At 40.3% G+C, this 16,877-nt stretch overlaps 1 protein-coding gene across 1 annotated transcript in view; it reads right to left on the reverse strand.

Annotated features, from left to right (window-relative positions):
• Window positions 1-9,340: 9,340 nt before the first annotated feature.
• RMDN2 (regulator of microtubule dynamics 2) overlaps window positions 9,341-16,877 on the reverse strand; it is a 46,267-nt gene continuing 38,730 nt past the window's right edge. The window contains exon 10 of the mRNA XM_010188316.1: window positions 9,341-9,394. Within this exon, the coding sequence (XP_010186618.1) occupies window positions 9,341-9,394 (54 nt within the window). The remainder of the gene's footprint in view (window positions 9,395-16,877) is intronic.

Here is a 16,877-nt window from a genome sequence, read left to right on the forward strand (position 1 = left end):
TGAACCGTGGCAATTCCCTTGCATGAAGCAGTTTTAAATCTGCTCTGAGAAGTCAAGATATAAAAGGATGTGCAGGCACAGGCTTTCTCAAGTTATCACTGCACACATAGGTAAAAATTTCAAAAGGTTCAAAGTAATCAAGTTGCTTATTGTAGCTACAAAATGGAGCAAGTAGTATCTATTTTAATGCCTCTATTAATATTATGGATATATACATGCAAATATTTTTGTATATACACACACAAGCACAGAACCTGTGCTCCCCACACAATTTCTGCAAGTGTAATTGCGATTCGACATTAAAAACAAGGTGGGATCCATAGCATTCCTACCAGAGTAAATCCAGCACAACACAGAAATCAGGATGCTGCAGTGCAGGTGAGCCCACTCAGCAGCCTGTTTGCCTTTACCCAACACCATTATAAATACACTAAACATTTGCTTTTCTTCTGCCGCTCGCTGTTTGGTATAAGAAAAGCTCCTTCAGTCAAGTTCCTTCTCCAGTCTGAATTGACGAATTAAACAACCTTCACAACAATTTAAGAAAAACACAACACCCCTTGTTCTTTATTGAAAGCTGCTAATGGCTGAAGCAGATCTCAGCTGCTGGGAATCAGCGTTATTTCCTCTCGCAGAGCAGCTGCTGCCTGCCTCACGCCCAGCCTTCACACAGGTCACTCGGTGAGGAGTTTAACTAAGTGCTATGCGCAGTTATGGAGGAAATTGAATTAAAGATTGGCAGTTAAAATCTATCCGACAAAGCCAAGCTACAGCAATGTTTTCACATTAGCGTTCAAGCTTGATTTTAGCATTCATTTGCTTAACAGTAACAAGCTCTTCCCACAGGAAAATGGCAGTTTCCAGGTAATGCATTTTAAATGTCTTTTCTACCTTGTATTTTTCCATTTAAATTTAAGGAACATGAACAAAAACCATTTTTTGAAGTAAGGAAAAAACAAATCCTTTTTCATTTCACTGCCGCATGCATCAGTGCCTCTGAGGAAGACGCCATGGGAAAGAGGGGCTCTGGAGAATCCCCACAGCTCACTGCAGGCCCCGAGGGGAATCAGAGCCCTGCACAAAGGATTCTTACCTGTAGGTAGTTACAGGCTCAAGACTTAACATGCCTCCCCATCCGGAATTACCAAATCCTGGCTGCCTTTAGTTAGCTTTCCTAGGGACAGCTTCCAGATTATCTCTTTAAACTGAACGCCAGCAGGTGCCATGGGCAGACACACAGGCCTGTGAAACACCTGCCATTACAGTGCCCATCGTGTGTGTCACACACCAATACAAACACAGCAGCATGAAGCTGGATACCATGCAGAGCACGTACTCATCCTCTCCTTCACCTCCAGGCCAACACCAGCCCAAGACTTAGCCCATCTTCCAGCAAATTCCTGCAGTCACACAGCTAAAGGAGAACATCATAGTGAGGGTCTGCTACAGGCCACCACACCAGGAAGACCAAGTGCATGAGGCCCTCCATAAACAGCTCCGGAGTGATCAGCACCTGTCCCCCAAAGACAGAAAATAGCCAGATACGTGAGCCCAACACCCTTCACAAGCTCTGTGGGAAGTTTTAGTCCAAACATGTACCAAACTGTCAATTCTCCACTGCCAGAGCCCATCTGAATCCCAGCTCCAAGCACCCTGAGCTGTTCTCCCCACTGCTCAGCCAGGCATGCCCACCTCTTTCAGCTGCTGGCCCACAGCTGTGGGTAACATGTTTGAACCCCCTGGCCCTTCACCAGCTGGGGTGGCCACTCATAGCCACCTGGAAATGCAGCATCAATGGTTCCCAAAACTTGGTCTTCCCTCGCAGCTCTTCAGGTGCAGGTGAAAAGAATAAAAGAGGCCTAAAAGTGAAGCCTCTTTACTTTTTTACTGCTCTGTGTGTTCTCCAACCAGTTAATGCTTGGCTGAACCTTGGCTCAGCTCTAGTAGCTACTGAAAGCTGATACTCTAGAGAATACATTCATGCCTGTCGTGTTTTAGGCCCAGTGCCTAACAGAGCACCACGATGCCCCAAAAAAGGCTAGTCAAAATAAGGACTGGGAGGGCTTCTCACCACTTAAACAGGTCACAGGCAAAAGACAGACTCATCATAAGGAATAAAAACAAAACAATTTTAATTTGTTACCAACATCAGAGTAGAACAATGGGAGATACAACCAGATCTTAGAAGTCAAAACACCTTCCCCCCACCCCTCCCTTCTTCCCATGCTCAGCTTTTGTTCCCAGTTTCTTTACCTTTCCCCTCCCCCTTTGCCTTGAGGTGTGGGGGGGTTGCAGTTGGTTTTCTTGCCATGTGCCCTTCAGGAGTAGGAAAATTCAGCCCAGTGTCTCTCTCTGCTTCCATGTGGCCCCCCCCATTTCCACAGGGGAGAAAGTCCTCAAAAGTCCAACATGGGTCTGCCCACAACTGTAGTTTCCTTCACACACAAACTGCTCCAGCACACACTGCCCAGAGTCACAGCTTCTTCAGGGTCAGCCACTGCTCATGTGGCCCTGCACCACCAGTGAACTCTACGGGCTGCAGGCCAGTTGACCTTGGCTCTCGCCATGGGTTGCAAAGGGGAAACCTGGGTTCTGTGTCCTCCTCCTCCTCCTCCCTCTCCTTTCTTTCCTTCCTTCAAACCGACCTTGGTGTTCTTCAAAGTTGTTCTCCTTGGGCCCCACTCCTTTCTCCACTGCAGGTCTCCTCTGATGGTTATGGAGATCCCGGCTCTCTCTCTCTCTTTTTTTCAGGATGAAAATGCAGTGGGCCTTAAGCTTAAGTTGTGGTCAGGGCCGGCCGAGTCCAGCTGGGAAGGGCCAGGGCCATGCCACCCGCACCTGGGGCCACGCTGGTCAGGGCCAGTACCAGAGAGAGAGCAAGAGGCATGCCCTGCACCACCCTTAAATACATGAATTCGCAGGGGCGCTGATTGGCTTGGCCCTGGTCAGAGGTGGGTCTCACAAAGGAAAAGGGAGAGCTTTTCAGGTAGCTTCTTAAAGGGCCATCTCCATAGCCCTTCCCCTGTTACCAAAGACACAACCAAAAACCCCTCACAGAAAACCCAATACAATGCCCTTTACAGAAACCGTATTTGGTGGACAACAAATTAAAAGTATTGCTCAAATAACCATACAGGTCCAGTTGTTTGTTTTTGTTTCAGTTTTTGTCCCCCTAAATAATCATTCTGTATTTCTCCCATGACAGCTGAAAAGACCTGCCTTCTCATTTCGTGAATCGACATGTTTGGTTACATAGGAATAGCTGTAAAAGGGGCTGTAAGCAGTGTGCGGCTGGAACAAGCTTAATCAAGAATCAGGATGCAATGTCACACAAGGTTAAGTGGGTACTTTAAAAAATCTTCTGTTGGCACAAAGCCTGGGTCTCCCTGATGTCCAGCGGCCATTTTGCCATGTTCTCAATGGCACCAACTGCCACAGGTAGGTTTTATAGTGACAAATCAAGTGAAAATACTCTTTAGTAAGACAAACACTTCTAAAACGAAAAAGGCATGGAATAACCATGGAGTCACACACTTAAATGTGAACTTTTGTGCCAGCATGCACTGGTAATTCTTGCTCAGGGATTCGTGATGAGCACACTAAGAATGCTGTTTTCCTTGAAACTGCCAATACCCATACACGGGTATCTAAACCAACACACAGTCCGGCAGTGCATTTGTATGAACCTCTTGCAGCACTTTAAAAGTGTTGCTGTAGAAGCGTTCTGTTCTTGTATTTTGGAAAATGTAAAGTTTATTACTGCTTTAAGACTCCATATATGATTTTATAGTGCACTATATAAGCTGGTCCAGCATTCTGAAAACCACCAATCCACAGTCAGGAGCTTTACAAATGACTTTTCATTTCTTCATAAGTTATCCCCTTCCAAGATTTGGAAAAGAAGTAAATTGCTAAATCCACTTTGCTGATTCACCATGTTCTTCTGAATAGCAAACATGAACACTTCTCTCACCTGAGGGCTGAAATTTCATCAGCCATGTTTATTACCTGTATCCATGAACTAGTAACGTGAACTTTGGTAGATTAAAATCTACATCCACATTCATGCCTGTATCCTTGGGATCTGTTTAAGTTACAATATTCCCCATCAATATTGTGTGGCAGTTTTTTTGGCTCATACAGGTAGACAATTCAACCCAGCTCCTAATTAATCTTAATAAACAAGACATACAAAAAGCAGATAGATGGTGTTTGCCTGCAAGTAAGTTGAGTATGTAGCTACGTAGCTTACCCCCCACTCACACCATGGGTCAGTAGCTCTACCAAGCACAGAGCTCAGATTGTTCATATTTAAGTTCACACTGGACGTTGCTTCCACAGATAATTCTAGAATGACTGGTTGTTTGTTTTAATGAAATAGAGTCAAACATTTCCTAAAAAAAATAAAATTAATGTTTTACATTCTTAGTTCTAGTGCTTCATTTACCAGTGTCACACATGCATGGGTTACACAAACATAGACAGAGCCAGAAAAAATTACTTCTTTTTGCATTGTCAAGTCAGTTTGATTTGTTTCTTCTCCTAGGAGCTTGGGAGAGTCTGTAAGAAGGAAAAGTGCTGGAAAGTAAGAATATAAGCTTATGTACAGAAGAAAAAAAACCCAATTATAATGTTGGTCCTTCAGTCAGAGTCACTCCTTCTTGAGTTTGCACTGGATGTATGCTGCAATATGATTTTAATTACTGCAGCATTTCCTGATTTGGAGTAGGGGTCATGCGTCCATCACGACTACTGTGCCCACTGAAAGCAAGCACCACTGGGTTACCCTCCAGGCTGTCCAGGACAATTCCAGGAAACCCATGGACCCTGCTGGAATCCACAGCACCTCCCTACAGTTCTAGGGACTTTAGGTAGAAGGTGTTCAGGTAGTGACAGCTGAAGAGAAGTTGATCCAGAGAAGCTGATATGTTTGGGTTGAATATGGCTGGATCTCCAGTAGCCACTTCTTGGTTTTGTCTTTGTTGTTGTGGGTTTTGTTGTTGTTGTTGTTATTGGTTTGGCTTGGTTTTTTTTAGTACAGGCTTTTACTACTATAACAGGTTTGAAGGCGTGGAATAGGTGGGGTTTTCTTCAATTCAACTGGACACAGGAATTATCACTTTCCTTTCTAAATCGTCAGCTACTCACCACTGTTAGACAGCTTCCTAATTCATTCCAGAAGTCAGTGTATTGATATTACTGCATAAAAATGAGTAAATCACCCTAAGACTCTGCAAAAGGAAAGACAGTCATTTAAACAAAGTAGCATGAGAGTGTATTGCTGTAACTGTTTCCTCAATGTACCACTGGCCATTGCTACAAAAAATATATAGTTTAGCTTGTGATTACCTGCTGATGCAGAGAGACAATCCCAAAGGGATCAGAATCCAATGGCAGAACCCTTAGCTTCACCACAATAAAAATAATCTCAGTTATCCAGGTAGGTAGAACTAGCAATTTTAACTGTAATGAAGCACAAGAGTCCTAGTACCAGATTAAGGCCCTCTGAACTCACCTTTAGCAAACATATAAAGGGACAAATTCCCTCAGAGAATTTACAGTGTATGTACTGCAGCAGAGATCAAAAGAGAGCTGAAGGAGGTTGTGGGCAACACGGCCAAGGCATCATGACTTCAGGGAGCCTCATCCACTCCACATAGCTTAAAGGCTCACAAGGGTTAACATGGTTAACTTGTAGCTCCTCCACAGAGTCAAAACTACGGAAGTGAATGTCTGCTTGTGGATATTTTAAACAAAAAAAGAAAACATATGGCCCTCTGGAACTGTGCTTGCTGTTTCTCCAGCTGATATGTCCCAGAGAACAGATAGCTTAGGCCTAGAACTAAATGCAACAACTTTTTTCCAAGGAGCAATCAGAGAACAATTTAGGGAACACGCTTCGATGTTAAAAGTTCCCAGATTAGCAAAGCAGAAACACGAAAAAGTTAAGAATGCTCATGTACACTAACTAGTAAAAAATTTAAAAAGCACCAAATATCTTAGCTGTATAAAACAGCAGTTTCTTACCCATGTGAGGAATATTTCTGTGAACTATAAAAGACAACTAAGAATAATTGAAACCAGCCTTTTCTCTCCCAGATGTTATTTTTGTGATTCTACACATAAACTAGTCATGAGCAAAAATTAAAACAGAAGAATAGGCTTTATTCAGAATGCTGAAAGATCAGTAATTTCATTTATAAAATTAGAAATTTCATTTAAAAATGTAATCATGTGGGTTAAAGCCACAGGTGTGATAAATAAATAGTTGAGGGCAGCCATGATGCACATCTTTAAATTCGAGTCTTGAAACATGCTGGGAAATGTCTCCCAGCACACATTCATCAGGCAGTCTGGCCCCAAAGACAGAGCCAGTGTGTGCAGATGCAGTCCCACTGGCTGCAGAAACCCCACAGGAGCCCGTGGCTCGCAGGGGGCTGGAGCTGTGCGCTCCCCAGGGACAGCAAGGCCAGGGGGGATCTTAAGTTGTTGTCTCGCCCAACCTTTGCCAGAGGATGAACTGTGCCTTGAACACTGCCAGTGTTTAAAGTCTTTGTTTAACTTTTATGTTAAAACTTGTGTAAATGATTTTATAATGTTCTCAGGAAATGTACTGCAGGGCTTTGCAAAGTTACCGTTGGGATTATTTTCTCCTAATGCTTAATCTAAAGGTAGACAATTACTTCTTGTCCCATGAACAGCGATCTGGGTTTTTCTTTTTACTGTCTTCTCTACAATAGCTTTTTACAAAAGGGAATACTCCTTTAGTCGTTGCTCCTGCAGACTAAACAAACCAAATTCTTCCAATTTTTACACACAAAATGATGTTGTCTATCTAGCACTCTCATCTTTCTTGTCTCTCTCCACTGGACTCTTTCCAATTAGCCCCCAACCTCCTTGAAGTGTGGTGCCTAAAATGGGATACAGTATTCCAGCTCAGACCCTATTAGGCCTATTTAGAGTAAAAGGTTATTTCATGTGAATTTAATGGGAAATGCTTATTTATTTAGTCTAGTATGAAATTTGCCTTTTCACCAAAAAATGGCATTATTGACCTACAGTTAGCTTGCCACTCACTGGAATCTGCACATCCTTTTCCAAAGAGTTACTACAACTAGCCAGGTCTCCTCCATCCTCCACCTGTTAGTTACTTCAGTTCAATACTTCCTATTTACCCTTAAGTGAATCCTACTCACCTAATTTCAGTGATAACTTTAAATAACTTCCTGTTCAAATCCATTCCTCCGATACACTTTCAGCCTTTATCAGCAAAAACTGCTTGTAAATTAAATATCTACTGCATAATCCAATCGGTTTTATAAAGTATATCGATTAGCATAACATAAAAATTGATTTAAGTAAAGGCCTCCTTATTACTTCCTCTAGGTGACAGTGAATTGCTAACAACAACCCGAAGTACAAATCACTCTCGTAGATCAGTTCAAACTGTGTTTCCTTCATTGGCTATGAAAATGTCAAAAGCAGTCTTTACCAAAAGCCCGTTACCAAAATCAAGACACGTCACCTTTGCAGCTTCTCTGTTCACAAGTCAATCATTCTGTCACAGAAGGAATTACTTGATAGGATTTAAGTCATATGGTATTTTCCCTTTTCTCTGAAATTGTGTATGAAAAAAAGAGAATTCTGGAATTGAAAAAGAAGTCTAGGAACTATTCTCCCTCAGAATGAACACTGAAAACAACTAAAATGCGTATTTCAATTTGTGATCTTCAGGATAAAGAAAACCACGAAGAGTGAGAACTCAGAACCAGTTTTGAACTTTCGGATTTTGTTCAGAGATACCTCACAGTAATGCTTTCATGTCTGAAAACATATTTTTAAAGAAAATGTTTGAAAAAATAGACAGCCCTACTTTATTTAAAGAAATCCATACTTCATGAGGAGTCATGGAGTCAAGCCAAATTCAAATGTAATTCCACACATTCGTCTTCTTCCAGTCTATTGCATCTATTGCCTTTTGCTGTTAGAAGTTAAAACTCACTCTTGCTATGAGATGCTTCAGTCATATGTATGCATACTCCTTCACAACTGCCCAATTTTTAGACCTCTGTTGCAGTGACTGCAGTTCCTACTTGCTAATTTCACTGCTCCCCATCTGTCAAAAATGGAAGCCTCAACTGCCAGTCTGATACATTGGTACCATAGGAGTCCTTCTTGCCTTAGTCATAAACTGGTCTCTGTTATCTCACACACCAAATAGGTCAAGGGAACGTGCAGTTGTCCTTACCCAACTGTATTTCTTAATTGTATTGCTTACTTCCCCCAGATACAATCCCTGCATCTAGATTAAGATCCTGAATTAAAAGCCAATAAAAACTGGCTTTTATTTTTCTACAGACTTCAGTGAATTCTGGATCAGTCCGTTGGTGAACAAGATTCTTTCCCTACCTGTTACATTTTATTGAAAACATTGCTGTCCCACGCACTCAGATAGAAGTAGCAGGTCTTTAAGTAGTCTGTTTTTATGTACAGGTTATGTTATATAGATGATAAAAAAGTTAGTGATAGTCACATGCTGGACTATGTTCTCTGAAGACACACTGATGCCAGCATGCCTGGCAACTGTACACAGAGAAAGAGCCAGGATTCACAACTTGATAGAGGACCTGTAACAAAGCCATTAAACATCACAGCTGTAATAGATTAATCCAAAACACTTAATTTCATTGATCTGATTTTTAATTTTGTCCTTGATGTTACAAATAAAATATAACTTTAATATTTAATTTATAAAGATTTCACATTTCCATGTAAAACCAAGAATAGGTTTAAAGTAAAAAGAGCTTTGTGGAAGCAACAGCTTTTTCTTAAAACTTCAACCAGATTCTAATTTTACAAGAGTAGAGAAATGTGTAAACATAAACATTTATTATTTTCTTCTGTACACATCTGTGTAAATTAGTTGATACAAATATAATTTACTGTAGAAACATTTTTGTTTGTTTTTGCTACACACAGTTCTATGCTGGCATCACACACTAATCGATTAATCTTTCAAAGAGGGAGATTTATGCATTTTGCATTCTAACCACCAGTATGTCCATTGCCAGCAGTGGACTTCACGTTCAGAGAACCAGACTCACAGTGTCAGCAATCTAAAATTAAACTTCAGTACAAGATTATAAATAATCAAAAATGAATGCATCACTTTCATATCATAATTGCCAGATGCTTAAAGGCCATGATCCAAGCCAACCAAAATCAATGGCAGTTTTCCCATTGACTTAGCGGGAATTCACGCACAGTTCCCAGTCACTGTAGATTCTCATTTTAGTTTTGCAATTTTATCACAGCATGAAGAGTTAAAAAGTGCGCAGTATCACAGCTTCAGTGTGAGAAGTAAAGCTTCTAAGTCCTTCTGGGCCTCTTTATCCTGAAAGAAACAGACAATCATGCATCAACTTAGATAGGATAAATCCCTTCATTTGCCTAATACGTGCCTAGCCACATTTCTTTACTCACAACAGACATAACACACAACTGCAACAGCCACAGAATGTAAAGACTGCGTAGTAAGTTAATTTATCAGTGAATGCAGAAATAAAGTTTGATGTGAAAACTAGAGCCAGATGGCAGCCCTCCCTTTACAGCTCTGTTACAGCACTTAAAATGTTAGCCACAAGCAGCCTTCTCAGCAGAGCAGTAAGCCTTGCAGCTTAGGCCATAACTTTTATTGGTGGACTTTGCATAAAGTACTGCCTTGCCTTATACTTTACGTAATCTTGCAACTCGGCTGTGTGCAGTTTTTCTAAAGACATTTCCATGATGTTTGCTAATGATTTATTATGCAATTAACAAGAACACATTGGGAAACGTAATTGATGACATAGGTTAGACTGTGGTTTCCGCGCATACAGCCATACCTACCTGTAACAACCACCACGGACTGACTACACCCTCAGTATCTTCTATACTGGTGTTGGTGGGCTCTGCCTGCGCTACTGGGCTCATAGCAGAGTGGAGCCAAGGGAGAAGCAAGAGGTAAGTAATGTGCTTATATTGCCAACACTATATTATACCTCCTAGGATAGATGGGAAAGGCTCCTTTCAGGCTGATTTGTAAGTGCACAGTTTGCACGGGGCTTTAAACCAAACCCAGCCTACAGGCTCTTCCACAGGTAACCAGTGACGTATGTTTTAGCTATTTAACGTAAAATATGTTTGGAAAGGGGCACACACATATTAATGTGTAGCCACAGTACAAAAACTCCATTATTCTACTTATTTTTGAAATGTCTCCTGGGTATAATCCACTTGCTTTACTTGCCACTGCAAAACTCGTAGCTTGCAAAATGCACCTTGGTTTAAAACCACATTTCTGAAAAGTCAGCACCTCATCCCTGCAGGCTAGTAAAGGTGCAAACACCCAACACATGCACCCATATGAGCTTAGCAGTGCAAGTCAAAAGCACTTGCACATCACAAATTTCGTGCAAGCATTTCTAACGACAGAGGCCAGTATTTCTTTCCCAGATAATGCCATAGGCAATTGTGAAATAAAATACTGTAGACAGACAGTGAAGTAATCAGTGAATTTCAGGATCACTTCATTATCCAATCAACCAAAGAGCTAAAACAAAATACAGGACATTTTAAAAATACATTTTACAGGTGAAGAAATTCCAGCTTCTCTTTATTTTGGTTGTCTATAATGTCACGCAGGAATAGAGAATATGAGATGATAGAAACCATATGCTAGACATGTCAAACTACATTATATTATTGGTCTGGATTAAGGCATTAATACATTAGCTGGACATTTCTCTTGGAGTCGCTGCCTTGCTCCCACTGGCAACAATAGGCTAAACTATCTGCCTAATCATTTATCAGAGGCCTTAAAAGGCACACGCAAGTAAGCTCTTGCCAAAATACTCTAGCAGAAGGAAATGTCACACTGAATTCAGCACCACTTAAACTCCACATCACTGCACGCAGACTTACACTAAAAATTGGAAAATTCAACATTTGTATCAATATGTTGATTAATTCAAGAAAAATTCACTTGTCTGTACTGAATGTGGTCAACCTCTGAAAACTATTCTAAACTCCATTAAACAAAACAGTAAAAAACTAGATATTGTCCCATGCTATTAAGAATTATGAGACAGGTTTCACTATATCTAGTGCTACTCTCTTTCCCAAGCTGGAAATTATAGAGATGCAGGTTTTCTCATCTCTGAATGATGTTCAGCTTCTCATGGGTTGATGGGATTCTTTACTCACTTTGCAGGATACAGCATTTTAAAAATATATCTCTAAACAACTTTCTATAATTGCCTCTCTCCTTAGAAGCAAAGGATTATATTGGGCAATGAGTGCTTACGAGTTGCAAAGGTCCCAAAAATATTGGGCAATCTTTCCTGACTCTTCCTCTTAGCTCAGGAAAAAGAAAGAATGACACAAACCCAGGACTGTTCTATGAACTGGCTGGAGAAGGAACTGCAAGTGTGCAAAGTGTCCTACCTCCAGGCTGTCAGTTCTAAACAAGACTACACCAGTAAAAGCAGGAATTATTATTGTTGTACACTGCTTCACAGGCTGCGTTAATGAAGCCAGCAGCTTCCAGTCAAGAAGAACTCGGCAAAAACACTTTAAAAAATCAGTAATAGCATTAAAAACAAAGCTGAGAATGATCAGTGAAGGGAACAAATGTGTCACCTTTGGATAGAGTCTTTCTGGACCAAGAGGTGTGTCACACTAAAAGGAGAGAGAAGCCACAACTCTGCTCAGTGTACCAGTCTCAAGTTTTAAGGATGAAAACTTCATTAGACCAAAGCTCGACTGTTAATGGAAAGTTGAAGCCATAAATCCTGTATTTGACCAACTCTCTTCCTCATCGATTTTTGGGTCTGTGACTTTCTAAAAATGAACAATCAGGTCAGCTTATTTTTGTTTGTTTGTTTTTTAAGACAGACAGGCTTTGATCTCCCTTTAAAATGCATCAGGTAGAGGAAGAGATACAAGTCATAAGAGGAATGCAATGTATTTGCGTCTGTCCCATTTGTTCACCCTTAGGGGTAGTTCAGCGCTGACTTAATACACAGCCATTTTCAACCTTGACTTTCTACTGTCAAGGCTTACATTTATTGAACAATTTTAATATCATTTTCAGAGTTGAATATAAGTTCAAAATGTTCTGCAAACTGCTACACAAAAAGTATTCAAATTACAGGGTCAGTGACTGTATTTTCCCCTCTTCTTATTCAGTTGCTTTTCTTTTAAGTGTCATCATCTACAGGGAATATGCACAGGGAAAAAAGACCTGGGAGGCCAGGGACTGAACAAGGGAGGAGAGGGAGTTGAAAACAAGAGCAAGACAGAAGAGAGAGCTGGTGGGAAAAAGGGAATGTTGGCTTCACTGGAGGTAGCCCACATTTTGACAGTTAATTTCTGCTGAAAAAATTTACTGACATACACACACAGACATACACATATAAATATGCATGTAAAATTAAACTGCAATTAAAGCAGAGACAGAAAGATAATGATTTTACCTTCCATCTCTGCTAATTATTTCCTTATGCTCTAAACACATTCAACCCAGGCACTGCACATGTGTGCACTTGATGACAAAGTCCCAACTGTCAACAGAGAATGATACACCCCTGTGACCACAGCCAAAATGGTTACACCAGCCAACTATAACATAACTGTGCGCAACCACTGCCAAGTCCCAAGCTGACATGCATCCTGTAGGCTTTCATTGAAGTTAGTGGGGCTGCATGGTATATTAAATTAGCCGGGCTGCAAGGGTGGTCCAAAGCTGTGCTCTGATATGCGGTAACAGCAATGAGGTGCTGAGAGCCACCCCTGCTTTCGGGTACAGCTGCACCATTCCTTCACAGCTCCAGTAGAAATCCTGGACTGTAACAGAAGAGACTCCTAAACATGCACAAGGATTGTTAATTAGAGAGTAATAGCTCTTGTGGACAATATAAATCATATAAAGCTATATGCTATCCATTCTCCTGATAGACTCTCACAGATGGTGTGACTGTAGTAGGTGTTAATTTGCACACAGTTGCATAATACTGTTTTTTTCCCTTAGATATTTCCATAAACCAATGCAATCATCCACTTGCAACCTTTTATATGACTGCTGTATGTTGCAAGTTAGGGCATTTTATGTCCTTTCATATTTTTAGTATATTCCTCTGGGGATGAACCATGACTTCTCAAGGTTTTTAGGATCAAGGCAAGCACAGCTTTAAAATATGTAGTTGGCAATAATTCCACATTTTCTGATTATACTTCAGGTGAAGGGAAAAACACCCTTTCACACCCAGAAGACTGAACGAGCAGTTCAGCTAGTTTGAGGACTCCTGTTGAAAAATTACAAAACAGCAGGATTCAATTTAGAATAATAATAGGCATGTAAAATTTTTATCCTCTAGTTCTTCTCTAGCTTAAAGGACTAAATTTCACCTGTAATCTGGTTTCCTTTCACTGTTGTGCACAACGTGGAGCTTTTGGTGTTCAAGACATTCCTCTCTTTCTGTCCAGCTGCCGCCCCCATCACAATGGGACCCACAGCCCCTCTTTCTGTGCAGTCACCACTGAAACAGCTCAAACACCATCATGCCCAGTTATGGCCCCTTCAGAAAGATGCCTGTTGAGGCTCTCCTTCACCCTCTATACTCACTCTCTTGGCAAGAACTCCAAAAACAAGCAGATGGCAAATCAGTCTGATCACTAAGATAGAGAAAAACAGACTGTAAATAATGTAAAATATAGGAGATCTCAAATTCTTTTAGCAGCTCTTTTACAAATGTCTCATTTTTACCAGCATTTTACAGTTTGAAATGTGATCTCTTTATAATGAATTTTAAAAAGGCCCATTCCCTGAGCTTGAAGCACTCATATTCAGTGCAAACAGAATCCCTAATTAAGGAACCATTTTTTAATTTCTATTCAAAAGATACTTTAATTTTGGGTTAGTGGTAGCTATTAGGAAATTCTTGTTCAACTCCACAAACAGTGTTATTCAAGATGAACACAAATCTGAATACTTCCATTATTTTGTAATTGAAACACCATGGACTTTTTTTCGCATTTGGAGAACAAATGTGCTTAAAATCTAAAGGAACGAATATCCTCTGAAAACAATGACATTTTGTATTGAGCTGATGATGTTGAGAAAAGAAAATGTTCTGTTTGATGATAAAACAAAACCGTTTTTATAAGGTTAACCAAAATTATTCACATACTTTTGAAGAGTAGTTTTTTCACAAACAAGTCATAATTTGTACCCTTCACTTTAAAGGCAGAAGTAAATTACTTTTTTTTCTCCTTGAAATCTTATTTAGAAGGACAGATTAGCACAGCAGCTTCAAATGAGTTCCGTTGAAAATACCACAGCAAGGCCTGCAACATATGACCGATCTATGGTGGCTAGGGCAGGCATTTCTTGGAAAATCTGTTTAGGAAAATTCAAGAGATACAAATGGTCTGTTGTAACAAGAACAACTGATGGGTGCTGAAGATTATACTCTGCCCTTTCTTCCATCCCTCTGTAAATTTCACTCTTTTCCTTATGGAAATATTAAAACTGTAAATTAATGACCAGGGTGATCAATTTTGGTGATGTAAAAAAAAAAAAAGAAAGCAAATCTTACGGGCACCGTTTCTCCTCAACAGCTGCATTCTTGCGTTCCTGGCTATTACTACATTTACCTCCTCCTCCACATGGGCTTTCCTAGAGCTTCAAATGTCACTGAGGCTGAGGGCAGTGTCTTTAACAAGGCTCTGCTTCCTGCCATTCTACACCTGTAAGAAGTGAATGCTCTCACGATTTCTGTAATACCCAAATCTCTCTCTCTTGTTCATTTCAACTCTGAATTGCCTTTATTTTTAATTGCTGGGAAGGAGAGGGTGGTTTTGCTATTCTTTTTTTTTAAATGACCAATAGATTTGTAAAATACATTCTCGGCTTCAGAGTTTTTATCTGCGTTTTAAGACTTTCAGCATCTCTCAGCGCAAACAGATTTGCCTTGCATTCTTCCTGCTTTGCTGTCTTCAGCTCTTCCAAAACTACATTTTTTGTCAAACGATTGCTGCTTTTTAGATTCATTTTCAGAAAATGTCATAGAGACCAGAACCTTTAAAAGAGATTTTAATCTCTTTCTCTGCTAGGCTGTTAATCCCTTTGTGGTGAGCTTACTGGTCTTGCAAGTACAGAGTTCACTCTCATGCCCGTGCTTATCTCCAGGTAAAAGAAAAAATAATTTCTTTAGTATGATACTTCATAATCCTACATTGAGACTTTAATTGACTACAAGTTCCAGCCTTGAAAATATCTGTGATAAACAAGAAATTAGTGTCTTATTCCCCTTACGTGCAAAGTGCTGTGTTTAATCAAGTACACACAAACACTCTACTAGTTTTGTTTTTCAAGATGAATGCTCATGTTTTCAAATTTAAATTACATTTTTCTGACCCAAAAGTCATTTTTTTTCCCATCACAATAGTCCACCACATCTGGTTTCAACAGCCCTTCATGTAGTCACACTCACCAAGGCTTTGAGCGCACTACAAAGTAATCAGTCTCAGGAAGGGTAATGCAACATCTACCAGATAAACAGAGCAGCTGCTCTGCTCTGTACAATAACTCACAGCAGCCTCGAACATTAGGATCTCTTTTACTGAACGGGTGAACGTTTCCCAGGACCCTGAGGTTATCCACCTGGACAGCAACCAGAGAAAAGCAGGACAATTTAATGTCCCCTGCACCTCCAGCAGTGAAGTACCACTCTACAGTACTACAGTATGACAATATTTATGGCCAAGGAAGGACCCCATGATTCATTGGAGGTTTTTGTTTAGAGTAGAGAGGATAAAGAGAAAGGTCTCTAAAGTAGTACTGTAACATCAGTTTTGTTTTCCAGATGCCATTTGCACCAAGTCTCCTGTATTTCCCTTTAAAATAAAAAATGCATAGGCTGATTAGTTAAAAATGTCCCAAACTATTTTTAAAAATTGGTATTAGGACTTACAGAAGTAATTCAATCAGAACTTATCTCTTCTTTTATGATTTCTTTGGTATCCCTTTTTAGGTTCACCATGTGATTTTTCTCTTTTCCTAACAAGAATTACCCGTTTGGAATCCCCTCTAGCCCTTGAATTTAAAACATATTCTGTAAGTGGCAGAACAGATGCACAGAAGGAATATTTGTATGTTATACAACATTCAAGACAGAAATAACCTCACTTAACTTGAAATGTTACATGAAGTGAATCCTAGACAAAGCGTCAAAGAAGTGCCCTGAGTTAGACCAGCTGAGAATTTGACCTGAGGATTAAAATGAGCTATGGGTTATTTTACTGATAGCAAGCACCTCTGGTTCCCACTGAAGTCACTGGAAACTGTGGATGCTCAGAAGCAATAAAAACTAAACCATTGTCTACTATTATTTTTCATACTTGTGCAGCAGGATGATTTGTATCATGAAATTCTATACATTTCCTCAATGTGGCACCTTTCCAGCAACTTTGTCTCTCAGTCTGCTCCTGATTTTATGCTTTTATACATATACATACTTCTCAGCAGAAGCCAGCATTTTAAAACAATAAAGCAATACCCCAGCCTGAAGAGAGAACACTCACATGAGAAACTGATAACACTTGGAAATGATGGGTTGCGGATGACTGTGACAACGCACCATGCTGCTGACAACCTTGAGATCTTGTGCTGTGGCAAACTGAAAGAAATCCTCAGGCTGCTGCTGACCTGCGTTTTCTTTTTCAGATGATGAACCCCATCTATTACAGGGCTGCAGTCAATTCAGGCACTCTATCAGCATCCATTTATTACTGTCTCCTCAATGTCTCTTTAGTTTTATTACAGTCTTTTCCCTCCC

The sequence above is a fragment of the Mesitornis unicolor genome, unplaced genomic scaffold (genome assembly GCF_000695765.1).
Source record: "Mesitornis unicolor isolate BGI_N332 unplaced genomic scaffold, ASM69576v1 scaffold16977, whole genome shotgun sequence".
Lineage (NCBI taxonomy): Eukaryota > Metazoa > Chordata > Aves > Mesitornithiformes > Mesitornithidae > Mesitornis > Mesitornis unicolor.